Source organism: Misgurnus anguillicaudatus, chromosome 19 (assembly GCF_027580225.2).
Source record: "Misgurnus anguillicaudatus chromosome 19, ASM2758022v2, whole genome shotgun sequence".
NCBI lineage: Eukaryota > Metazoa > Chordata > Actinopteri > Cypriniformes > Cobitidae > Misgurnus > Misgurnus anguillicaudatus.
Window position 1 is genome coordinate 35,892,191 of NC_073355.2, and position 27,852 is coordinate 35,920,042.

The following is a 27,852-nucleotide window of genomic DNA, read 5'->3' on the forward strand; positions in this document are numbered from 1 at the left end:
GAAGTGAAGTGTTATTCATTCAACAAAAAACGTTTCTCTTTCACAGTATAACACAAATGTAGGCATGTCATTTTCATTATCATATAAAAGTAATATATAAAAACTGTTAAAAATGTTAATAAAATGATAATAAATACCTATATGCTGAGTCTCAGTAATCACAGTTACAAATCAGATATTAATATATAAAATAGTGTTTAATTACGTTACAAAGCAGTTGACCCTTACAGACAAAATGCTAATTTTACTGCGGTCAGTATTTAAATTATAAAGTATATGATAAATATGGCACTTATTAAGCTTCACTTGATCATCACAATTTTTCAATACATCTTATAAATTACTTGAATTTAGTCGCTAAGACTTCTTGGGTTTCATGCCAAGAAATATGAAAGTAATAAAGATTGTTCAATGCTTTCAATGTTTTGTTTCTTAAAGAAAGCACAAGAAAGTGTTGCTGTTGAGGGGCCATCAATGACTAGAAAAATCTTTTTATTTCATTTACACGTTGTTTAAAGCTTAAGCAAGACTGATCTGCCCACATGTATTAGATGTAAAAGATGCTTTTAGCCACACTGGTGTACAGTGATGTTATAAATTTGATCAATGTGTGAGATGTCTAGAAATGAAACCCACGTCCTTGATCTATTCGCTGAGTTGTGCAGGAGCAAGGTGCATTTTATTGTATGAAAGAAACCCAGCTTCCATGACAACCTACAACTAATTTTAATGTGTGTTAAAAAATATAGTTACATAATAGAACTACATAGAAGTAATAAAATGTATTTATTTGTAAGTTCTGTATGATATGCCACCCCCACCACACGCACGCACGCACACACGCACGCACGCACGCACGCGGTCTCTATCATAACTTTCTGGTTGTTCTTGTTTAAGATTCATAAGCTCTCAGTTGTAAACAAGGGCACGCCCATATACCTCACCAGTTTTTGTTATGCACTCTCAAATCAAATGATGTGGGTCACTAGGACATGCAATGTGAAAAATTGTTCTTACACAAAAAAAATATATATTTCTGTCTTTACACATTTCTATATAATATCTGGTTCATCTACTACATCCCCCAAAATGAACATTTTCAACAAGATCTCAATGAAAGAAATACTATAAGCCTCAATAGATGGTGACTACACCTTGCTTTCTAATCAGTATCTTTAAACTTCTATCAATAACTTTTATTATAACACAACTTTTATAAAAAGCAAAGCAACTGATTGCATTGCTAAGATATAACAACTCACTGATTTTGATTTAAACAACCGGGGTTCATAAGAATGCATTTGACTATTATTTGAAACATTTGTGGTCGCATAGTGTGCTTTGCTTTATGTACATTTTGGTCAAAAGCGCGCAATACTGCCTTGTTGATCGTGTATTTGGTATTTATCAAAGACAGGTTTTCCCGGTGCTGCGGTCACTTTAAGTGACGTCATCGATCGAGTTTGTTTGAGCAGTAGGGTAGGCTACATCTGATCAACCCAAAGCTGAGACACAGTTCGCATCAGCTCGGATATTAGATGGAGTTTTTCATAGGAAATCCTTTCTCTACACCTGTAGGTCAACTCGTAGGTGAGCATTACATTGTACACGATTAATAGAGCATACGAATACGAGTATTAACTCGGTGCACTCGCTCTATTTACTTTATCATATACGACTGCATTTAAATCGTTTTAGTTTTTTACAAGAACGTTTTTATATTTATTGCCGGTTTTTATATGTATTGCCGATTCACTTGCAATAGATAAATACGTTGTTTAATTAAACTGATAGATAAGGATACGATTAGGATTAGGTTAAGAGATCGATGCATCGTTTGTCCAATCAGATGTCGAAGGCGGGCTCACGTGTTCTTCGGCATATTTCTGATTCGCTTGTTTACATGTCAATCAAGCACCATACGCGAATAAGTGAAAAGAAACGCGACACGTTACAGGTCTTCCTAATCTTCCCTAACAACGCTATGAACCTCTGACGTTGTGGTGCACTTAGAAAATAAAAAAATACAACTAAAGGTTTTGTCAGATTTTCCAGATTTTACACTTGTTTTTAAGTAAAATATGCAATGCAGTCTCATCTAACACTTGGTGATGAATGGTTTGTTCAAGCCAAATGCACAAATTTAGACGAATTGATCAAAATATTTTCTAAAATCTACATTTATGCACTTGGTAGACACTTTTCCAAAGCGATTTAACAGCATATTTAACACGTATGAAAAAAATATAGTATTTACTGTATACTAAACTGTAGTAAGATGCACTACATACTACTACAATTTACTTCACTTTGTTAAACTACTTTATTATTTTGTAATATTCACTAAAGTGAATTGATCAAGTGTAGTAAATACTGTAGTATCTAAGGGTATATTTACCCTGGTAAGGTTCCAAACTTCATAGTATCTAATAAATTACTACAGTCGACTACATCAAATACTAAAATATACTACAGTGTTTTTCATGTGTGTTGCCTGAGATCAAAGGCAGTTCATGGTTTAGATGGCTGCCAAAGTAAAGATTTGCAAGTTAGTTTTAGAATTGAGGTTAATCTAATCCATTAATTGTAATAGTCAAATTATGTACGTAACGTATGAAAGATCGAAGTGTCATAAGGGAGCACATGATGGCACCTGCCCTTTCAGACGGTTGAAAAGCCTGTTTTCCCTGCCCACATGCTGAACTTTAAGGAGTGTAAACAGTACAATTTATGTGGATCACGTAAATCACGGCTGGTTTAATAAATGCATTGTGTTTTTGTGTATTTGATTGTGTTTTTTGTGCTCTCTTTGCTCAGAAAATGCAACTAGTTCTTCTCTCCCGTCAGAGGACTGGGGCCTTAACATGGAGATCTGTGACATTGTCAATGAAACGGATGATGGGTATCTGTGATGTCATGTGTTTACATGGGAATCAGTCCATTACTTTCTATATCATTTCTTAATTTTGGTTTTGCAGAAAGAATTTGAAATATTTTGCCTTTGTGTTTGTAGAGCTAAGGATGCCGTCAGAGCAATAAAAAAGAGGATTTTAGGAAATAAAAATTTTAAAGAGGTTATGCTAACCTTGAGTGTAAGTATCCATTTTTTACTGGGTTTTTGTCGAACCAAAGCTGATTGAACACCTAGGCCACACTTAAAATGATGTCATCATTTACTTACCCACAAGTTGTTACAAACCTGTATAGACCATTTGCGTGTTTGCAAACAGAGATGACCTTTTTTGTGGGCGGAGCCCAACTGGTGGCAGAAAGTGACAGCTCTGCAGTAACGGTGTGAAGTGTTTTAGCGTTGAACTGTGATTGTTATGGATCCGGTGTTCTGTCGAGGTCTGTTTCCCCTATGTTAACCCTTTAAAGTAATGTTTCTTGTAGCGTTTTCATCGCGTTACATTTCTTTTTTAGATAGATTGAAAGTTTGAATGATTTAGCTACTGATATATGCATGTATGTAATGTTCTTGATTGGTAAATAAAAAAAATTACAGTATGAATTGCTAAAGTACATATAAAAGCAATACTATCAAGTATTCTATATAGATGGTTTCAGCAGTAACAAAATAAACAAGTGGCTGTCGTGGTCCGCACGTAACTTCCGGTTAACTCCGCTAAGAATAAATAACAACAAAGTTCTTTAAACGTAGTTTATTTATATAACAAGCAAAAAAACAACACATAGATTACCTAGGAAACCAAAACATTTGTTATTTTCAACAAGGCATTTGTTTAAGAGATCAGTTTAGCAACTAGTCAGACCATTAAAAAAAGGAAACCGGAAGTAAAGTTCAGATCCAGACGTGTATCGCGTCAGCGCACGTGCGCCAGATGAAACCGTCTATAATACTATTTATTAAATATTTCATCATTTTACGGTTTTCTATTATTTCTTCCTTACAATATATATATATAACCTACATGTTTGTTCTAGACTAAAACTTTGTTATTATAAAACTATTATGTTAACATACAAATTAATATGCATAGGCCTGTTAATATATTAATAACACGTTACATCATGTGTGTGTTATATTTATATATATTTATTAAATATGTAAACACATTAATTTTAGAAGAAGACAGGAAGAAGACAAGATATATTTCATAATTTTTTATATTATTGCTTTTTCAGTATAACCCATTCAAATCTTGAATCTTTCTAAATAAATTATAAACGTAACGTGATGAAAGCGCTATAAGAAACACATAGAGGGAACAATCTTTGACAGAACACTGGACATCCTTCTTTAATTATTTTCTTTTGTAATTATTAATATATTTCCAGATGATTTAATTTCTACAGTCTGTCCGTTTAAGGGCTTATTGCAACCATAAACACTTACGTTTATCTTCAAATGGTGTCTTCGACGATGGTATTCTATAAAAACGAAGGCCATCTTTTTGTGGTATTCCTATTTTGACACTCAACAGCACAACAAGACATTTTCTAGTGAGTTATTTTGCTCGTTTCACTTGTGTGTAATTCATTTTCACTGTTTTTCTGCCACCACATTGCTTGCAGCTTGCAGTGACGTAACTGTAACGTCTACTCGCAAAAGGTCTATAAATCCACATGAAGCCAGAGCTTTCCCTATATTATCTTTAAATTTTTAATTCGTTATTAAAAACATCAGTAAACATGGCATTGTCTCAAGAAATATCTGCATACTCACAAAAACACTGAAACCAACTCACTACCTTCTGCAGCACAAGCATGTAGTCCGCCGTTGTTGTTGTTGTTGCTGTTACGTGACGTAGCACGTCGCCGCCATATTGTTTGGGTCTCCTCACTCTACGCTAGCACCAGAGTCAGTCGGAGTCAATGGAGTGCGAGCAACTATGCCCGTGCATCTTACAGTCGCAATAACTGGCACAGTATTGATATAGATCGCATGGTATTACCTTTCACATGTAAGATCGAAAAATAATTTAAGTAACTAACTAACTAATGTTACTTACATGTTACCAAACCATGTGAAAATCCGGTAGAAATTTATGATTATTGTAGTTGGGAAAAAAACCTTGCTCAGTAGAATTGAGGCATGAAGCATTGAGCATTAAGGACCCATCCAAGATGGCGGCCGCGCTGATATGTCAGCTCCAATAGCGTCTATGTGTATAATGTCTATGGGAGTGTCTGACTAGGGTCGAAACTCGAAACGTGAGGTAATGACATCATCGTTTCACAAAATATATGCAGGGTTCTCACGGGTCATGGAATTTCTGGAATATCATGAAATTTTAAAAGGTCTATTCCAGACATTCCAGTCAGGGAAATTTGTATTTTTTGTCCAAGTCTTGGAATATCTGGGATTTTTGTTTGTCACTTTAAATTTTACTTACTATTTATTATAATGTAATCCGCTTGTTAAGTTGGAAAGTAAGGAATGCCGTTTCCGGGTCCAGGGCTTCGCGGATTTCAAGTGAGACTACAGTCAAAACAGCCCTTTATTGGCATTGTTTACTCATTTCAGGCATTTAAGCTATTTTTTTCTACTCAGGGTGTACACTACATTAACCAGTCTCACAGGATCCCGGACATAGGTCATGAAAATTCAGCTTTTTAGTCCGTGAAAGTCAGGGAATTTGACATTTGGCTTAAAGTGGGACTCGTGTAAATGGACTATCTGTACATACAAAACCGCAAGGTTCAGATTTATCTACTCTGGGACCCAGTTTAAAAAAATTGTGGTTTCATGCTCTGGATCCGTCTGTACAAAACGCTTTTATGATACAACGTATACATCTAACTGCGTCTCTTTGTGGACGGGCTCATTTATTTGTTCTACTGAACACAATTGAAGATATTTTGAGCAATGTTTGTAACCAAACGGTTTTGGATTATTTACCTACTATGGAAGTCAATGGTGCCCCAGTTTCCTGCTTGATTACAAATATCTTTCTTTGTGTAAAGCAGAACAAAGAAATTCATACATGTTTGTAACAACTTAAGGATAAGTAAAATCCCAGAATTTTCATACATTTTCATTAATCAATGTTTTAAAATGGCCCCATTGTTTTATTGCAGGTGTTGGAGGCCTGCGTCAAAAACTGTGGACACAGATTTCACATGTACGTGTCCACCCGAGACTTTGTGGAGAATGTTTTGGTCCAGACGATCATGCCTAAAAATAACCCTCCGATGATTCTTCAGGATAGAGTCTTGAGGATGATCCAGGTCAGAAAAACAATCTTTTATTTCGTATCGTGCTCAGAATAAGCTTTATTTATGTGGCTGATAGTTTTGCCTCTGTTGTAGTTTGTTTAAACAAAGCACAGGGTGTGTTTCTCTGCTCTGCTTCCATCATGTGCTCTCTCACTAGGCGTGGTCCGATGCCTTTCGTAGCTCTACAGATTTGACGGGCGTAGTGACCGTGTATGAAAATCTCAGGAGAAAAGGCGTGCAGTTTCCCATACCTGAAGCGAATGGCTATTCCCCTATTCACAGTCCTAACAAGGTACAAATCACCTTTTGCCATGTTATCACTAGTGGTCAAAGCAAATATTATTATAAGCACTGTGAGTCAACACTTGCTAACCCTTAGTAAGAAGAGATGCAAATCACTACCTGATACCATAGATTCCCTTATGAAATATGAGTTATGATGGTTTTACATCAGGTTTATTAATCACTTACTTCAACAAGACTGCTACATCCATGTCTCCAGGAAGCATGCCTGCAGAGAGATGTGCTGTTACAGACTTACAGTCCCAAAATACAGACGCACCGCTTGCAATGTCACCTGAACAGGTAACGCACACATGTAGTAGATAGGCGGGGCTGTATTGATAAAACACAATTTTGCCTTCATCCTCCAGTCTTGCCTTCATCCTCAATGCATTTCATATAAGGAAGCTCTGTGCTAATCTCACTGAAAGCATTCTGGGCATAACATCAAGTGCACGGCTCCCTGAGGTTGGGGTTGATCGATTTGCCTCGTTCATAGGTCCGACTTTAGTGCTGTTCAGACACACTTTCTGAGTCTGAGGTGGGAGTATATGAAACGCAGCATTAGTATCCCTGATGCACCTCATGAAGTTAGCTGTTCAGAGCTCTAGAGAAGGGTGGCTATGAATGCTAAATTTAAGACATGGTTATCACATAATTTACAAACTACCATTTCTGTTTATGTCCATGCCATGATGACCATTAAATAGTTTTGTGAAAGCTATAGTAGCACCTGTTACGCAGTGTGGGAGAGACCTGTTTGTTTCTGTGTTTTGTGTATCAGATACAAAGGTTGCAGACAGATCTTGAGGTGGTTCATAAAAATCTATCCATAATGTCAGACTTGATGTCAAAAAAGGAGCCTGGAAGGATTCAGCGATCTGATACAGAACAATTACAGGTGTGTCTCTGTCTTATTTACTATGAGCCTATTAAAGGAAAACACCACCGTTTTTCAATATTTTACTATGTTCTTAGACTGTTAAAGACATACTATGCAGTTATTTTACCTTAATATAACGGCTTCAAAGTTATTTCGGTGGTAAACAAAGTCATAATAGGGCGAATCATCCTCCTGTTGTAGATCGGGGAGGACACAGCTAGAAAAACCAGCAATGCAAGCTTGAGAGAACCGCCCCTGACAAATCTCGCGAGAATCACGACTTGCTTTACGGCAACGACATCACACAGGTTAGGCTTGTTCGACTTCGTGCGGCGCTGCAAGAACCGACCGCCGGATGATGTCAAAGTACCGCGAGAATGATCCGAGACGGCACTTTGACGTCATCTGGCTGTCGGTTCTTGCAGCGCTGCATGAAGTCGATCAAGCCTATAACAACAACTGCACGCGCGAATTTGAGACGTGATGCTAAACGATTTAAAAGTTAAGAAAGCTCGTTCGGAAGAGAGTAGGAAAAGGAAAAGAGAATCTGACCGCGTTAGGAACCGGACTCGCGAGTCCCACTCGGTCAGGTTTTTACTCGTTGGCGTGAGCTAAAAGACAGCACTGGATGCAACAGGGATGCTGATCTGGCGATCTTGTTGATGGACTAGTAAGTAAATCTCTCATTTGTAAACTTGTTTGTGGTCTATGTTGTATGTTGTTGCGCTTGCTTGTAGTATGTCATGCGATTATCATGACAACAGTTGTCAATATCTCACATTATTATCAGGACATAAATAAGCCTACAGGTTGTAAATAGTGTAAACATGCACAATTTGCAAACTATTATGATAAATAGCAATAATCATGTATAGTGACATTATAACGAACAATGTTATGAAATAATGCAACATACACAATTAACTTTGTCATGGCATTTTGTAATGTTTACTTGTGATTTAGCTGCAATCATGTAAAAACGTTATAAGCCAGCAAACACGGTAGGCTACTTTATTATTATATGCACTCTACACTTGGAATAAACTTCTTATTATTCTATTACCATCATCTGTAGTTTAGTAGACTATGCAGTAGCCTAATATTTGTATGAAATTGTGAAACATTACCTGGTCACTATCTTCGGAGGTGTACTAGAGTGGGAAATTACGACAGTTGCAAGTATTCTCCAGCAACTCTAGGGGTCGCTGTTTGACAAAAACGCAGAAAATGCATAGAGCGGCTTTAAATGAGTAGTTACAGGAGTAAGTATGGTGGCACAAAATAAAACGTGGCAATTTTTTTTTAAGCGGATAAAAAATGAGAACTATATTGTCTGGCGGAGGAGCACTTAAGGGCTCGTTATAGTTGTGCGTAGGTCCTACGATGTAGCCGCGACGCGTTTTATCTCAGTTCCGTGGGAGCGAACAATACGAGCCAAGGCAGTCTGCTCCCGGGTCACGTGTAGGTCCGTCATATGGACAACGATTCAGGAAAGTGAAACACACTTATTTGCGTGTTAGGGGCTTTAATGTATAAGGCGATGTGCAACAGAAGCTTAATATTTAATGTCTTGAATATTTTTAAGTGGTTTTGCAAACATGCCGTGGTTCTAAATCAGATACAGGTCGGTGGTTTGCAATGCAAAACAGTCATATCGGAATTCATGCGACTTTTTACGTCAATGCAGATTGATGTGCGTCACAATTGTGGAAATATGCACCAACGGCATGTTTGCAAAACCACTTAAAACATTCAAGACATTAAATATTAAGCTTCTGTTGCACATCGCCTTATACGTGAAAGCCCCTAACACGCAAATAAGTGTGTTTGACTTTCCTGAAGCGTTGTCCAGTTGACGGACCTGCACGTGACCCGGGAGCAGACTGTCTTGGCTTGTATTGTTCGATCCCACGGAACTGAGTTAAAGCGTGTCGCGGCTACGTCGTAGGACCAACGCACAACTATAACGAGCCCTTAAGTGCTCCTCCGCCATACAATATAGTTCTCATTTTTTATCCGCTTAAAAATCGCCACGTTTTATTTTGTGCCACCATACTTACTCGTGTAACTACTCATGAAACAGTCTTTAAATAGGGAAAACATGGAAGTTTTTGGTGGCTTCTAAATTTATTTCTGTTTGGATCCTAAGGAATGAATGGGGCTAACACATTCATGACGCGCTGTACAAAGATTAAGTGTGCGCATTGAAAAAAGATGGGTATGTATTAATTTGTCTAAGTTGAGGTAAGAACATAGTAAAATGTTAAAAAATGGTGGTGTTTTCCTTTAAATGTGCTGAAACAACACGGACAGTGCTTGCAAGTACAGTGCTGTTAGATATTTGTGTTTATGTAAAGGACTGTGGCATTAAACTTTTCTATTGCTTCTTTTACTTTCTCTCGGCTGGCCAGTAGCAGTTGTATATGAAGAGTAAGGAAATGCAGGGCCACATGGTGGAGCTCATACCCAGACTCACAGATGAGAAACTTACAGAGCAATTACTGACCGCCAACGATAACATCAACGCAACTTTTACACAATATTACAGGTAAAGTCTTATTAAATAAGGTTGTGAATGCATGTACTTTTTTCATAAATAATTGTTTAGATATATAATTTATGCATTTTGTTACCTACCTAGTTTATATAACTGTACTGTAAATATTGTAATATACAATGAATATATATTTATTTTTCCATCTTAAGCAAGTAGATGTTCACATTAAAATATATAGAGTGCCGCAGGGATGACGTATTTTTGTAGGCCAACCCAGAAGTTCCTGGTTCCTCACCAAAAAGCCCATTTATTTTTCCCGTAGACTTATGGATTATCAAAAAAATAAGATCTGTGTTTAACCAAAGTTTATGACATTTTGTCCAACAAGATCATCTTCACAGATGAACACAACTTTTTTGTGTTTTGAAGTCTAAACGTTTTTACTAGAAATTTAAAAGCTAACCTTAGGCTACACCACGGTTGTCCAACTCCAACGTCATCACCACCAGGCTTCCAACAACTTTCAAACTTTATTTAAAAAATTTAAAAACATGTTTCCTGATAAAGAAATACTCTGTGGGTGAATCTTTGTTGGGAATTGTGTCCATGTTGTGTTTTTGAGATCTTCATGCATGATGATTTTGAAGCTCCTGAGACTGTCTAGTCCCATGTAGCATCTTGATAGCGACCACCCTTTAAAAGACACTTTAAAGCTTAAAAAGTCATGAGTGTAAATCCAAAATCTAATTTGGCTTAAATCAAAAAAACATTGACTTCGGAAAGATCGAACCGGAAGTGCTAAAATCCTAACTCGCTTCCAAGTTTTGCCTACAAAAATACGCCAGCCCAGCATTATGTTTTGTGACAATTACACTAAATTGCGGCAAGTGTCTCAGATAATTATTCACTGTTTTGTGACTATAATCTATGTCACAGCATTGAGTTGTAGTCATGAATCTCTCATGAAATTAATTTTCTTGTCTTCTCACTAGTGTCAACTTGTTTTTTGTTTAGATTTGAAAGACATCTCCAACAACAGAGCAACACGCAGACGGTAAGAAGAAACTATTTGATGTAAAGTACGGGATAATGTACAGCCAGTCAGTTATTACCTCAGATTATTACACGGCTCGTTGGAATGCTTGATTCTGATTGGCTAGTTGCCACATTTTTAGGTTTTTTATTCGCAGATAACAACCACTTTAAACTAATAACACACCGTAACCACCCATATGCTGCATATCATTTTGACAGGCACAGTTGAATATTACAAAATATATATATTAGACTTATATTTACAAATGATTAAACCAAATAGTGTGTTTGTGACATTTGAATGTCTTGTCTTATCTTAAAACCGACAGAAAATGGGTTTTCCTCTTGGAAGGTTTGCATTTGTTAAAAATTAGAAAATGAAATATTTTAAAACAATATTTAATGTTCCGTACCTTACTTATGTGGTAAATAGCCGTGTAATAAGCAGGATAATGTACAGGCAGCTGGTTGCGAAATAAGCCTCTTCAGTGTGCCCCCTTCATTTAAAACTTGCCCACAATCACAGCAGACCAAGAATATATAGACAGTGCATGCTAAACATACTGTACATGCTATGTACATTTGTAAACAAAATATTATATATGTTATTACTTAGGCATAGTTATATTGAATTTATTTGTAAGTATTAAAGGTGCAGTGTGTATATTTTAACGGCATCTCAGTCCACTGCTCACACTGCTCACCGCCACCGGACAAACATGTCATCGACGGAGACAACTTAGTAAAAAAAGTTTGTCCGTTAAGGGCTTCTGTAGAAACATGGTGGCACAAAATGGCGACTTCTACGTAAGGGGACCCTCTGTGTATGTTGATAAAAACGTCTCATTCTAAGGTAATAAAAACATAACGGTTCATTATAAAAAGATCTTTATACACCCCTGATAATATAGTTTTGTATATTATTTAGCATTTATGTCAAGAGATCCTTTTAAAAATTACACACTGCACCTTTAAATTGCACCTGTCAAGATGACTCTAAGTACCCAGATGAGGATGTGTTATTAGTTTCCGGGGGTTGTTTGGGAATAACAAACTTTGCAATGTCGCCTCTGACCAATCAGAATCGTGCATTCCAGAGCACCATGTAATAAGTACACATTGGAGACATCGGTTCATGTATTCCCCTCAGAGCACAACAAAGCCAAACCTCATTGTACTTTACCACACAGGAAACTCAACACCAACTAAAAGCCCAAGGTGCCGTCGCCCAGTCAACAGTCAGCACGCTGTCCAATCAGATGGCAGGATTGAGTAAGTTACGCTATGTTTATATTTTCTAATCTGCATCTTAAAAAAAATTTTTTTTAAAGTTAACTCAAAATACATAATACATAATTATTAAATATATTATTTTTAAGAGCCATATTTATTTTTGCTCTCCTGTCAATAAATGAGTTACAGCTACAATTCATCCCACCTTCTTTAATATGATTCATCTAGATTAAATGTAATGCAAGTTTTCAACTGTTGAAGGGCTGCGATTTGACACCACGGTTCTTAACACATTGTTATGCTCTGGGGTTTGCTATAGGCACAAAAACAGAAGACTTCACCCAAAATAGAAACGGCTCATTACAAAAAAGGTAAGACTCAAGTTGTTTTGAACTATGTGGAAAAGTACATGACAAAATTATAAAGTGCTGGGCAAAAATGAATCGTGATTAATCACATACAACATAAAAGTCAGTTTTTGCATATTCCATAAAAAATGTAAACTTATGCAACTACACCGCATGCGATATGTGAAGTGAAGCATTTCAGTGTATTCCATTTCAAAACACTGTGCGAATTGAAAATTAATTTTATCAGTAAAACTTGAATCCTTTTTAAAAAAAAAAAAAATTGATTACTGATAATATATGTTCTTATTTTAATCATGTCTCCATATGTTCTCTCCAAAAAAATCTTGGCAGTCTGTGTCATATATGCATAGCTGTTTATTGATCATTCATTTGCATTCATTTATTCCACTATGGTAAATATTAGAATGAAGCCTCTTGCGTTAAAATGAGCTTCTCTCCCGTTACGATTAAACTGAAACTTCATTATGACTGCCACTAGGGGGCGAACACCAACAATCGTTTCTGTATGTTGTGTGCAGTGGAAAAGTGGCTTTACTATCCAACGACAAAAGAGCACCACTCATATAATATAATATAATATAATATAATATAATATAATATAATATAATATAATATAATATAATACTAATAGTTATTTGTGCGTTTGATTCATGGACAGCCCACAAAACATTGTAGCAGTTGATGGTCTGGCTGCCAACCCCAGAAAGCAAGAGGACACTGGCACGGTAAGCATCTTGCATTTATTAAAAAAAATATTTTTAAAGAATAGAGAAGCATTCATTAGTGTGTATAAGTTTTTGTAAGAGCAGTTATAGTGTTTTTCTCGGGTTTATCTGCCATTGGATGCAATCGAAAGTGTGTTCATCATTTTAAAAGGTTGTCTGTCTATGTTAAGGATGACAGTCTAGACTCCACCACCTTCAGCAGCTCACCTCAGTTTCAATGGATGATTGCAAAGGGAATGGTGGGTCTGATTGGCTGATGTGGCCGTCAGTCTGCAGCGTGTTATGTTGTTGGTTGAGCTTTTGTAGTTTCTGATCCGGGGCCATATATTACAGAATCGTCCTGTCTTAAACCTAGGTTTAGATCTGACCGGTTCAATATTTTACACAGAATCCAAATTGAAATTGGTACTACACGGATAAGATTGGATGTTTCTGTAATGGGCTCTGTTCTGTTCTTTTATCGAGCCTATTTTGTTAACATTATTTCTTGTGTTGCCTGCATGTTTTTTTTTTTTTTTTTTTGCTGAATGGTCCTTTGGGATTTTTGGTGTTTCATTTATTCCATTCAGGCCTGACATTCATATTCATTTGGTGCATCTAATGTTCTTGTTTTCATCCTCAGGTTTTATCAGATGTGTATCATACTAACATTTTATTTTTTTACATTTGTTACCAAACAAAAAGCACAGAGGCATGATACTCATACTTAGAACTCATCGCATACCGTAAATAAGACTGACTAATGGGTAGCAAACTGTGCTAAATTCATTTGAAATGAGTAAAAACATTGTTTCTTTCTGTCAGATCCCTGTCGATCAGAATGACATCATGGACGACATTGAGCAATGGCTTAACGTGGATGTAAGTAACATCTAACTCACACTTCTCTCTATGAGCTTGTTTAGACCTGGTATTGAAGGAATATTCCATTTTCTTGGAGGAAGGGTCCGGATGGTTTGCTCACCACAGTGCCGTCCAGAATGTTGATGTCTTTCTTTGTTCAGTCGAGAAGAGATTGTGTTTTTGGGGAAAACGTTGCAGGATTTTTCTAATTTTAATGGAGTTTCAAAGGACCACAAACAATCCCGAACGAGGCACAAGGGTCCCATCTAGCAAAACGATAAAGGTAACAAATATCCACTTTTGGGGCACAACTTCTCGTTTAGATCCAGTCGTCATGCGCTAGCATGACCCGATGCAATACGTCATGACGTCAAGAGGTCACAGAGGACGAACGCGAAACTCCGCCCCAGTGTTTACAAGTGTGTTGAAAGAGGACCGTTCCTACGTTGTTGTATGCCAACTGATACTAATTAATGTCTTTGTGTCAGTTTATTGTTTAAAATGGTCCGCAAATGTGTGTTTTATATATGTAACACGTGACCTCCCTACGTCACTACGCATTTACGTTAGGTCGCGCCGGACCGGACCTAAACGAAAAGTTGTGCTTTAAAAGTGTATATTTGTTATTTTTCTTGTCAAAAATGTCAATCGTTTTGCTAGATAAGACCCTTATGCCTCGTTTGGGATCGTTTAGAGTCCTTTGAAACTCAGTTGAAAAAAACTGTTAAGTGTTAATTGTTGGTGTCTATTAAAGTCCATTGAAATGAGAAAAATCCTGCAATGTTTTCCTTAAAAAACTTCTTCTCGACTGAACAAAAAAAATACATCAACATTTTGGATGACATTGTGGTGAGTAAATTATCTGGATTTTTCTTTTAAGAAAGTGGAATATTCCTTTAAGATGCATTTTGGTGGGTCTGATTTGGAGTCGCTCTGATCTTTCTTGTGGTTTCCATATGCCATGCACTTACACCTTGTAATCCTGATGAATGTACACTAATATATTATAGGTTAATATTGTTGCCTGCCCATACAGACCTATGTCAGCAGTCATTTTAAACAAAGAAGGTTTTTCACATTTCATAAAACTTGGGATTTTTCTCTATACACAGAAAGACGGTAGTGGAAAATAACCATGTACTCAATATTGTTGGTGTGTACAAAGCATTTCATGTCATTTATTTTCTGCTCTTTGATGCAGGTTGATGATTCAGATGGAGTCACGAGTGAAGGTAATTTACTTCCTTGTTAATGTGGTTTGTGGTATCATTCAGTGACAGCGGCGGCCGGTGACTTATCTTCTGAGGGGCGCAAATTCAATATAAAGTGGCAAGAAAAAGTATGTAAACCTTTTGGATCGATGTCAGACTGTATGAGTTTAAAGACTTTGAAAAATCGGACGTGTTTAGTTAGTTCGTTTTAGGTCATTGAACGATGATGGCTGGGCAAACACACGCTGAAATGAAGGCTAGCAAACTGAAACAACATCTACCGTTCATTTTAATCATGACTTGTCTCAAGCATAAAAATAAGAAAAAATGAAGGAGACGAGTACCTGGTATTTGAATTTCGAGCGCAATTTCTCTCCAGACTGCTTCATTTTTATCCTATCATAATACAGTGGCGAATGCACGTTGTACAAACAATCTTTCTTTCCATAACTCCACAAGTTTCTTCTCCTGCTGTACAGTCTACCTGGCTCTTTTCCAGAATTTTGTCGGGAGGATAATTTTGACTGCAACAATCATTAATCATCTGTCTGTGAACATGTCAAACTAGCGATCAAAGACGGCAGATTTTAGCCTAGGATTCCAGGACTCTTTTAGGATTTCAAAATTTGTCCCAGGCAGCTAAATCGTGGCTAAAATCTCACAGCGTGCACCGGGCTTAAGTCAAGGGTATTGACAAACAGTGTGTCTAAGGATAATAACATAAAAATTTTTTATCTTTCACGTCTTTATTGAAAACAACAAAAAACTTCATGGTGCTTGTGGAAAAAGTATGTGAACCCTTGAGTTAATGACCTCAAAAAGCTAATTGGAGTCTCGTTAAAATAATACGCTTGGAGGTGTGGACTACAGCTACTTTGACTGATAAAAACTTATACTTTTGGAGAAGCACAAGAACAACACCCTTATGTGAGCCATGCCTTGCCAAAAAGAGCTTTCAGAGGTGCTACCATCAAGTATTGTTGCTTTACATAAAGCTGGAAAGTTGTTTCAAAGACTTTGTCTACAGCAAACAATCTACAAATGGAGATGCTTTGGGACTGTTGCTACTCTAACAAGAAGTAGGTGCCCAGTCAAAATGACACCAAGAACACAATGAAGACTAATCAATGAGGTAAAAAAACAACCAGAATGATAGCCAAAGATTTGAAGGCATAATTGTAAAGTATGGTGGAGGAAACAAAATTATTTGGGCTTACTTTGCTGCATCAGGGTCATGCCAGCTTGTAGTCATTAATGGGAAGATGGAGTCCCAACTATATCAGACAATTCTTCAGGATAAGGTGAAAAGGTGGATGATGCAACAGGACAACGACCCAAAACACAGGAGAAAGTCCACAACAGAATGGCTTCAGAAAAACAAAATCTGCCTTTTGGAGTGGCCAAGTCAGAGCCCAGACCTCAACCCAATAGAGATGCTATGAATGGACTTGAAGAGGGCCATACACATGAGACGTCCAAAGAATATGACAGAGCTAAAGCAGTTCTGCCAGGAAGAATGAGCAAAGAAAGCGCCTGGTTGAGGTTATTGCTGCCAAGGAGGGTCAACCTGTTATTAATTCTAAGGATTCACTCACTTTTTCCACTGCCATTTTGAATGTTAAATGAGTGTCAAGACATGAAAGATAAGAATTTTCAGTGTAGTTATTTTTAGACCCATTATGTTTGTCAATGCCCTTGATCTAGATCAGGGTTCTTCACATCCAACCCTGGAGAGTCGGTGCCCTGCAGAGTTTAGCTCCGACCTTGATCAAACACACCTGAGCAAACTAATCAATGTCTTCATGATCACTAGAAAATCACAGGTAGGTGTGTTTGATTAAGGTTGGAGCTAAACTTTTCAGGGCACCAGCTCTCCAAGGTTGGATGTGAAAAACACTGATCTAGATCAAGATCACATTTTTTGGCAAATTCATTCAGAAAATCATGAAATTCCAAAAGGATTACATACTTTTTCTTGCCACTGTATGTGTTTGGAGTGTCATTTGTGGCTTGTCATTTCAAAATGAAAGTTCAGTGCGTCATGTAAACCAATTACTCATTGCGCTCTTCAAACTATCATATTGTTTCTGTTCTACTAGTTAAAAGTGAACAGGGGAAGAAGGCTTTTGCATACGCAGCCTCTTATCTTCAGTCGAAATTGAAGTTACAAAATCTGGTGTCGCTTGCTCAATTTAAGGAAATTATTTGACACATGGAATCCGTAAAGTGATTACAGTGCATATTTTTTGTTTGTTTTGTCTGTGGTGAGACTAACTGTATTGCTGCCCATTTTGGCCAGGTCACTCCTTAAAAAAAGATTTTTAATCTTGGAGAGTCCATCTGGTTAAATTAAAATTAAGTAAATAATAAATGTATATCATGCGTCATGTCAAATTTTGATTACACATGAGATTAAGCGAGTTGGCATGTATTTTCACATTTACATGGTTCACATGATTCGCCAAACACATTGTTGGGCTAAATACATGTGTTGACAAACTTGGCATCATGTGTCCTTGAAAAATAAGTTACCGGCCGCCACTGAGATTATCTTATTTTATACTTTTAAAAATAGTGAACTTTTCACGCAGTAGACCAAAACTTTAACACTTAAGTCCACGCAGACTCCTGTGCTAAACCTCTCTGGAGGTTGTGTCAGAATTGGTACGCTGTCTTTCACAGTTTTATTTATCTATTTTTTGATTTAATGATTACATTTGATTACATTAACCAATTTAAATCTATTTTATTTATATTTTACCTGTCTACCAACCCATTAAATCCATGCAGGTTTTTTCTGAAAATCAGCACAGACAAAAGTCAAAAAGTCAATACAATATCATATTTACATATAAGCTTTATGTACACAATCTTATTATTGGCCAATCGAATCTCTCTGTCTCTTTCTCTTTTTAGAGTTTGATAAGTTCTTGGCGCAAAGAGCAAAAGCAGCCGAACGTCTTCCTTCAGTAACGGCTTCAATCTATGACCCAGACATCTCACAACCATAGATCTTTTAGATTTATATCCCGTGTCCTGCGATGAAGAAGCCCACAGACAAAAACTTTGTTCCGGGTGGATTTAAAGAACATGAACTCAAGCGACACCTGGACCTATTAACCTGTTAACAATTTCCTGCATTGTTGTTTTGCACACACACAATCACTTTTATGTTTCCTTTTAGGTTTAATAGTGTATATTTTTTCCTTGTGAAACTTAACTTTGATTACAGGTAAAGTTACCATAATTTGGGTGGATTTATTACCAATTGTATAACCATAAACACTGTTGTTTAACGTTGGTTACTGTAGTGGGACAATGGTAAATTTGTGGTTAAACCATCGTTAATTTTCGTATGGATTTATGTCTTTTGTCAAACCTTCGAGGCAGGTTATGATGGCAAGTCTAATTGTACTGCAAAATACAATCGGGTATTTTAGTACTGCAACGAATTTGACTCTTCCACCTTAATACTGTTTTGTTATAAAAAGACACTTTCTGTAGTAAAATATTTTGCTTTTAAAAATATTTTCTTAATATCTCGGAGGAGAATAAGCTCTACGGTAAAGCCTGATAAATGCGCCTTATTTAAAATAGGTAAGGTTAAAGCCAATTATGGATGTATATGTATGTATCTTATTTGGCTGCTTTAATTAAGGTGACTTTTACAGTAAGGTAACGGTTAATTAAATATTTTCTTACAATGACTGTTGTTTACTTCCACTCAACCTGTAGTACTTGAACTGTTAATATATTTTAAATCCTAATTATATTTAAGTTTTGGGTTATGTTACAGGATATTCATTAAAATAAAGTAATTTGGAAGTGTTCAAATGTTTATGTGTTTATATATATGTACTAATAAAGTCAGGTTCACAGGGTAGCCATTGGCACATTTAAGTGTTCTATTCTGTTGCATTTGTTTTGTTGGATATTAAATGTAACTAAACCATGCACCAACAACCATTCACCTAAAGGATTATTAGGAACACCATACTAATACTGTGTTTGACCCCCTTTCACCTTCAGAACTACCTTAACTCTATGTGGCATTGATTCAACAAGGTGCTGAAAGCATTCTTTAGAAATGTTAGCCCATATTGAACGGATAGCATCTTGCAGTTGATGGAGATTTGTGGGATGTACATCCAGGGCACGATGCTCACATTTCCCCACATCCCAAAGATGCTCTATTGGGTTGAGATCTGGTGACTGTGGGGGCAATTTTAGTACAGTGAACTCATTGTCATGTTCAAGAAACCAATTTGAAATGATTTGAGCTTTATGACATGGTGCATTATCCTGCTGGAAGTAGCCATCAGAGGATGGGTACATGGTGGTCATAAAGGGATGGACATGGTCAGAAACAATGCTCATGGCTGTGTGTGAAAATCCCAGTAACTGAGCAGATTGTGAAATACTCAGACTGGCCCGTCTGGCACCAACAACCATGCCACACTGAGATTGTCTTGACCAGGACCACACACCTAAATGCATTGAAGCAACTGCCATGTGATCGGTTGATTAGATAATTGCGTTAATGAGAAATTGAACAGGTCTTCCTAATAATCCTTTAGGTGAGTGTATATATAGATTGGTTAAGTTATTAATCCATTAAGTAAGTATAATATATAAAAGTAAGTAAAAATTCATATAAAAACTCTTTGGTTAGTCCTATTAAGTGTTGTCACTTGTCCAAGTATGCAGATTAATTTTTTCCCAAAGTAAATACTACAAATAACAGCATCAGTGACAGTATCACTTGCACTTCCTCAGCATTTACATCCTTATGCAAGAAATGCACTTATCAGGATACGCTGCATGATCTCTTGTGTAATGCGTACAATAATGCACATGATTGAATCTGAATCTATTTCGGTGACATACATTTGGTACCTGTAAATCACAACGAGCTGATTTGATTATTACTAATTGGCTATATCAATTAAGTCTTTTCTCCACTAATAAGCTGGTATGTAATGGACGTTCTGGTGCAGTATGGCTGCCGTCGCATCATCAAAACGGTGGTTGACAAGATTCCCCGTTTCATATGTAAAGTTTGTGTAACTTAGAGAAACAAGTTTTTTTAGACTAAACAAATCTTACAGAACCATTGAGTATATGGCTTTTTTAACATTGTGCAGTTTTGAAAAGATCACAGTAAACAACAGTTCAGGTAATGGCTTTATTTCCAAATAAAATTTACAAACTTTTAAAAAAATTTACACAATATTTCAAACAGTGCTTGTAACAAGGGAAGACAAACAAAAGGCTCATTTAAACATTCAAGTGCACCCATACAACAATTACATTGAGTATACATATAGCTTAAAAAACAAATCCTAATACACAAATCCCATTTATACTGGCAACCAATTATGATTTATAAGTTAAAGTCTAAATAAATTTTGATTCCTCTTCTTGGAGCATAAATGAGGAACCTTTAAGGCAAGCAGGATGTGCCAAAACAGTCAATACTTCGTTGAATGTGTTACTTTAACTACTGTAAAGCACATTTTGGTTCCTAATCATAGTAAAACGCAGTCCCCAGTTGCAACAAATAACTTAAGTTCAGCGCCAATATATTCCCTTCTTGTGAAATCACATCCATTTTTAACAATGAAATGATATAACTGCCTTCAAGCTGAACTCAGCATGTGCACTATTTATAACCGAATAGAGCGAGCGAGAGGCAGTTGTGCAATTTAACGTGATAAAGCTTGTCCCACATGGTTCTCATGGTCCCAACTACTGCTTTGATTGAAGTGGAAATGATCTAGTCATGTTGCATTATGCCATTAACCTTATGACTAAAAAGATGAAATAGGCTATTAAAGCTAACACAGATAAATCTTTAGGTAAGGGTCACAGTGAAATATTGCCACATCTCTACAAGAATCTGTGTCGTAGGGACTTTTATGCCTTCAGGTTTTCCCCTAAAATTCAGCCGGGTGCAGCTCTGCAGAATGGGCAAGACACCACCCTTGTTATGTTGCTTGTGTCATTATCAAAGCCAAGACAGTTTGTGTGAAAATGTCTTAATCCTATATGAATAGAAAACATTCCAGGCAAGCATATTGTGTTTAAAAAAAAAACAGATATCACAAATATAATGTAAAGCTGTTTATCTTCTGCAATGATGTTACATACATTAACCCACACATTATTATTATTAATGACACCAATCCTGAGATGCATTTTGCAGAATATTTTAACCAAAGCCAGTTACAGTAAATTCAAAGTAAACGTTTTTCCAATGTGCTTATTTCCTGAGGAAATGACAACTTTGGTGTTGTAAGTGGCATGCTTTTCAGTTGTCCCACTGGTGTTTGATGTCAAGTAGGATGCAACACCACACAAAACCCTGACTGTAAACCCTTCGAATCCCACTGCCATTGGTGGATCACAGTGTTACTAAAGGAATGCCCCGAAGGTAATGAATCATTAACCACCATCTGACTAACGCTGCCTTCTCTAAATGCTTCATATAAAAAGGCACTTTTCCCATACAAATTTGACACTAATTGTACCTGTTGTGTTGATAGTATCTTTAAAGGGTTTACATTATTTGAATCACAAGAATCCCAGCTTTTCGACGACATGTGATATTGTTGTCAAAGTTTTCTGTTAAATAATGCAGTGTTCCTCCCACAGTACATTGAAACTTTACATATACACATATATACAAACAAGATCAATCATTTATCAATGTTTATACCACGAGTCTGTTGAATGCTGTATTCTGATTGGCTGAGAAATGTTCAATGTTTTTTTTTCTGTAAACCACACACCTTAACTTTTTAAAATGTCTTAAAAGTAGGCACCAGAGCAATGTTTTGGGTAACCGTGGTGCAAGCGGAATAATTGACTTCGGTCCTTTAAATATTTGAAAATAATGCACACCCATCGTGCCGGATTACCTTGGGTGTGCATTATTTCTTATAATTCAACGGCTCGTCGTCAATTATTCAGTCCTTCCAGAAAAACGCAAAGTTTTTTTGTGATTGTTGCGGGCAAAAATCCTTGATTTTGCGGCACGTTTTCTTTAAAAATGCGATGGAATATGCGGGATATTTATGCAATGGAATTGCGGAACTTGCAAAAACTGCAATGGTGTTCACGTCACATAATAACGTTCCCATGGCAACAGAGGACACGGCTACGCTTGTGTGAAATTAATGCAACATTTTTCAACTTTCTGCTAATATATATGTGACTTTTTGCTACAAAAATGCGGGGATTATGAAATCATGCAAGCCCCGCATATTTTGTGCGCGGAAATCTGTAATTAATGCAGCGAAAGTGCGTCGTATTTGGAAAATATGCAGCCCCGCATAAATATGCAGACTTTGGCTGATTATGCAATAAATCGTGCGATCGCACAATCACGTTTTTCTGGAGGGACTGATTATTCCTTACATAAGCCAAGCTAACCTAACTAATCTTGGCAAGAAAGATTATATACACAACAGTGTAACACCGTAACAGTTACATCTTAAGGGCCGGTCACACCAGACACGTTCTATTGACTTTCATTCATACGCATGCAAATGAGTCGGAATTCAAGTCTGGTGAACTCTGGCCTGCAAATTCGTATCACATGGAGCATTGTGACTGAGGGGCAACCTTCCGATCTCTCTGGTGAAGCCAATATGGAAGTGACCCCCATGATTCCCATAGACCCTCATGTTACAATGGAGTGACACCTGGCTCCGCCAACTACTAGCTTCAGAAAAGCTCTTCACAAACCTATGGGTGACATGACGGACACTACGTCCATGGTCGTGATCAGTACAAAACGGGTATGTCAAAGCCTGCGTGACCGTTCTCTCTACTGAAAAGCACAAATGGACAAAGCCAAAGATCAGACTGATGAGCTGCTCCCCGCAGCAACGTCCAACAAGTACTTGCATACTCAAAGTCTAGTGTGACCGCAGCTTTAGGGTAGGGACAAACCAAACCGAACTCATTTGGGTCCAAAGTTGCCCAGACACCAAACGGACTTTGTGTAACAGCAGGTAGCAGTAGTTGGTATTCATTATTCAAGACTGGATACTGGAAGAGCTAGTGACTTCATCTACTACACAAGCTTAAATGCTGGCGAGCACCTTACAAGTAGCAATGCAGCTGATTTTACGCATGATCGGCCGGACCAGTGGCACAAGCAACAATGTCACAGCCGCGCGCACACACACACACGCAATAGAAGCAGCCCTTGACCAGTTATCCAACAGTGACATCATTTTAAATCTAAACCTGGATACGTGATCCGTTTGACAAAGACAGTGTCCCACAAATCGCACCATAATTAAACTACTTAGGCACTATGGTTTTAAAAGAACGCAGTGATTTGCGGCTTCACTCTGATAAGATGAAAACACACTTGACCAGGTGCAAAATGTGATGATGTAACAAGTTCAACGCGTTCTCACATTTAAACATCAAGTGTCAAGAGATACCAGAGAGCCCTATAAACATAACATCTTGACTGAGAAGAGGCGAGAGCACCCAAAGCATACGAGATCTGTTCAAATGAAATAAAATCTTTGTGCTGCCGCATTTGTTAAATACATACTGGACGTGCCATTAATTTAGACTCTATCACCCATCTCTTTAAGAGAATCATTAACTCCATTTGCTGCTCTATGTTGCAGTCTGTGCTCAGCTGCACGGGCGTAACCCTCCTCAGGTCAGTTTTGCACACACATAATCAAACTCTGGGCTTGCAAGAGTTCTGTACGTCCACAGAGTGACAAAAAAGGAAGTTGTGTGTCTATCAAGGCTGAAGAGTGAAGGTCACATGGTCCAAGTAGTTTGTCCAAACATGAAGACACCGTCATCAGATCATGAACCGTAGGCATCCAAAAATGTCAGGAGGTGGAGAGCACGTACACATTGCCTGCAGAAATCAGTGTGCTCCTTTCACCATCGTAATCCTAGGCGCCCTGTCCACCATAGCGCTTAACACAGTTGAAAACGGCAGCCCAGTGTTTTTGTCATGCCTTCCTTCACTGTGATTGGACGGCTAGGTTAAGTGACATTAATGAGCGTTCTTTTCTTTATAAACAGCAGCACTTCCATTGGAAACAATTGAAAACATACACTGGCTGAAGTATGTTTCTAGTGGACAGGGATGATTTGAGAGCAGACAGATTTATCTTCAGTGTATCAAACTTGCATAATTCCGTGTTGTACATCTCAAGTATTCTGCTGTTTGATTTGTCACCAAAGAAAGTAGTCATCTATGTGAGAAAGGAAGAAGTGGAGAGAGCATGAGCAATAAGATCATAGCGCAGTAAAGGGAAGGTTTTATATTTAAATTTCCACACTATATTTGTATAGAGATTTGGCCTATTCACAAAAAATTGCATTAAAATGCATTAACTGTTCACACCGCCGCCAACTTGAGATTCCAAAGTTACTGGAATTCATACAATTACAACATTAAGGAGCGTCAAATTCATCCGCGTTGCATTTTGGGCGACCAAAGCGTCAATCAGAAAGTTGAAAGAAGCTCAACTTTATGATAATAAGCTATGATACGGTTCAGCAGCAATCTGCAGCAAAACGGCAGCAACTAGGGCTGCACAATATATCGAAAATTTATCGTCACCGCGATGGCAGTGTATGTGATACACATATCGCACGGAGCTGCGATAACTTTTATAACATTTATTTTATGTGTCTATCAATTCTGTGTTGCATGATTTGATTGTCCAAATTATGGCTGCAACAACGAATTGATTAAATAGATAAAAATCGATTACTAAAAGAGTTGGCAACGAATTTCATAATCGATTCATTGTGTTGCGTGATGCAGAGACGGTTTTTTTTTTTTTAAGAAAAACTTATGAACACACTCGCACTGCGTCCCAAACCGCCTACTTCCATACTATATAGTAGGCAAAGAGTACGAGAAGTAGTGCTTTTCGCCTACTATATAGAATTGAAGTATGCAGTTTGGGATGCAGCGTCGGTCTCTCTCGCGCACTGTTGCTTGCAGAGTTCAGCCCCTCATAGACAGGGCGGCGGTCGGAGAAAATATAAAAAAAAACCCAGCAAAGGAAAACCACATGTCCGTGTTTTACTCCTCCCAAACGTAAGCGTGTCACCTGGAAGTTAGCCGGCAAAGAGGTAAACAAACAAAGACACGCTTATGCTTTATGGAGCGACGACAGCGAGTAAAAAACTTTCTAGAATGAATTAAAAGCTCCAATGACAAACTCCAATGATATTAAACAAAGAAATAAAACTTTGAGAGAGAGAGAGTTGTAAGAACGCTTTTTATACTAATTTAATACTAATCACCGAACCAGCTTTAATGATGACAAACGCATGATAACCCAGTCGATTTTTTGCACAGCCCTACCTTACTGTATCGAACATGAACCAAACCAGGGCTTTAAAACCGAGGTACGCACTGAACCGTGATTTTTGCGTACCCCTACGAAATTATAAAAATAAAAGCAATTAAAAATACATCTTTCTTAGAGAAATCTATCGCCATCACATTTCGCATATTTTCTCATTATCATGCAGCCCTAGCAGGAACCAATCGGAATATAGTATAGACGTTTTTCGCTTGCTGATTCCAGAGAAACATACAACGTAAACTTTCATTCCTACCAAAAAATTATTTCAGAGAAAACAAACTTCAGAGCAGCCAAAGCGTCAACAAGCTTCCCCGTACTTTTTGAAAAGCGTCCGTGACCGGGCAGCCTGAGCTTCTTTGGAAGCTCAAGTCGGCGGCGGTGTGAACGTAAAGTCAAGCATGTGACCACGTACAGTTAATGAAAGTGTCTAAGTCAGAGTTCAACTCACCTGAAATGACTCAATGAACTGAACTACATTACATCATCATCTTCATCTCCATAATATTCATTTTCATCCTCAAACCAAGGACGAACAGAGCTTCGTGATGTTTCCTCCACAGCAACCTTTACTTCTGGTAAAATATTTAAAAAAATAAAATAATAAAACTATATAATATTTGTAGAAACAGTGTATACAAATGGTAATAAAAGTCATAAAATTTGAAATCGATAATTTAATTTACATTTATTTGTTGAAAATTGGGTAAATAATGAGCATCAATGAATTATGCATTAAGGTTACACACCAGAGCAATCGGGCCCACGGCAGCACAGGAGCCTCCAGAACCTCCTCAGTAGCCCCCAAAGACGGTCAAGTGTACTATCTGTGACAACAATTACATTAGTGTACTTCTACTTTATGCTATATTGTCATAAATTGGTGTACTTCAGTAACATTAGGGTTACTTGAAATGTCTAAATATCACCTAATGTATATCACTTACATCGCGATAACGACGCCATTACAGGTACATTAAGACCTTCGCTCGCCCTCATCTACAAACTACTGTATGTCAGGGTTATTAGTTGGGTGAAATCGCAACTCCTAACTACTAGTTAAAGTAGATAAACTTCATAAAAGTAGCATTGCAACAGTGACATCGATTATATCGATGGTCTCACCATAAGCCGGTGTATTTACAAACATGAGAACGGCGTGACAACATTTTTTCATTTAATGTAACGTTAACTCACCCCTACTGCCGTTGTCCATATCTTTGGTGTTACGATCGGTGTGTTTGGTTAGACTTTACGAACGATGTCTTACTTTACGCACACGGATAACACCAAACAGGAGAGTGTGTGCATGAGCCTGGAACATACATGGACGCGTGTGCCTGTTGCGCGCTCACTTTTCAGAGGCAAATGTCACGTGAATTCCTTCAAAGCCCGAAAAAAGGGGTGTGTTTGATATCTTGACGCTGTGGGAACGTGCGGCAAAATACCGCGAGAGCGATTCGAAAGCATACGGAGTTGTCTGATCTCGCGGTACTTAAGTCACACTCCGACAAATCTGCGCAGCTCCGCATGAAATCGAACACACTTAAAATCTATAATAAATTGTCGCGTTTCTTAATCAAGTCCTGTTAAGACAATTTCGTTAAATTAAACACTTTACGATGAGAAATATAAGCATATAAATCCCCAACTTCCGCATTTGTAAAATGAAGAACGCCAAATCTCAACATATATTTTTATATTACATATCAAAGCAATGATTGTCAGCGGTGGAGTAAAAGTTAACGTACTTAACTTACCTTATAAAAATGTTCTCCTTTCAGGTCCATTTAACAAGAAGTAAATGAATGGAATCAACTCACTTTCGTCTCTTTTTGAGTTAAAATGTCACAAGAATCAATATGATTAATCCCCTTTGGTCGGCACTTTCGCTGCTTCTTTGTTTTTAAAAGTTGATCCATTACGCTGCTTAAATATAAGTATAAAATCCGCTTTTTAATAAGTTCACTAGACATCTCTAACCACGTTTCCGCGCGTAGAGCAGACGAGTTTCCCGCACATTCTTCTTCTTCTCCTCTTTCTCCTCCTTCTTCGGATAAGAACGATTGCGCCACCTCTCTGCACAGCTGCACAGTATCTTGTGTATTTTAAATTCAGTATTTCAGTATCAATCCATTCAGGACTACGCGCACAAACCGGCCAGGTTTTCTGACAGTAGGTTAAGTGATACATAAAATTTAAACTTGGATATGTGTGTCACT

General features: G+C 37.5%; 1 protein-coding gene and 1 long non-coding RNA gene across 4 annotated transcripts; one reads left to right on the forward strand and one right to left on the reverse strand.

Annotated features, from left to right (window-relative positions):
• The first annotated feature begins 1,441 nt into the window (after positions 1-1,441).
• On the forward strand, positions 1,442-19,088 carry tom1 (target of myb1 membrane trafficking protein). 2 transcript variants are annotated; one of them, XM_055194678.2, is made up of 16 exons: positions 1,442-1,590; positions 2,818-2,902; positions 3,014-3,092; positions 6,043-6,192; positions 6,338-6,472; positions 6,661-6,765; positions 7,247-7,363; positions 9,760-9,893; positions 10,857-10,896; positions 12,068-12,149; positions 12,430-12,481; positions 13,140-13,206; positions 13,377-13,445; positions 14,011-14,067; positions 15,251-15,281; positions 18,177-19,088. In XM_055194678.2, the coding sequence occupies exons 1-16, from the start codon at positions 1,539-1,541 to the stop codon at positions 18,269-18,271; spliced, it is 1,350 nt and encodes a 449-aa protein (XP_055050653.2). In that variant the 5' UTR covers positions 1,442-1,538; the 3' UTR covers positions 18,272-19,088. The 2 variants fall into 2 exon arrangements, with proteins under 2 accessions (XP_055050653.2, XP_055050654.2); XM_055194679.2 differs by lacking the exon at positions 13,377-13,445.
• Positions 19,089-20,770: 1,682 nt separating this feature from the next.
• Positions 20,771-27,641, reverse strand: LOC141351116 (uncharacterized). Of its 2 annotated transcripts, none has more exons than XR_012359324.1 (4): positions 27,391-27,641; positions 26,380-26,457; positions 26,082-26,205; positions 20,771-24,502 (listed from the first exon to the last, which is right to left on the reverse strand). It is a non-coding gene; the product is annotated as an uncharacterized lncRNA (long non-coding RNA). The 2 variants fall into 2 exon arrangements; XR_012359325.1 differs by lacking the exon at positions 27,391-27,641 and adding an exon at positions 26,828-27,292.
• Positions 27,642-27,852: the final 211 nt, after the last annotated feature.

Coding starts and splice junctions, on each gene's coding strand:
- tom1 (XM_055194678.2), top strand. CDS start 1,539: ATGGAGTTTTTCATAGGAAATCCTTTCTCTACACCTGTAGGTCAACTC. Junction 9,894..10,856: donor ACTTTTACACAATATTACAG/GTAAAGTCTTAT, acceptor TTTTTTGTTTAG/ATTTGAAAGACATCTCCAAC. Junction 12,150..12,429: donor CAATCAGATGGCAGGATTGA/GTAAGTTACGCT, acceptor GGTTTGCTATAG/GCACAAAAACAGAAGACTTC.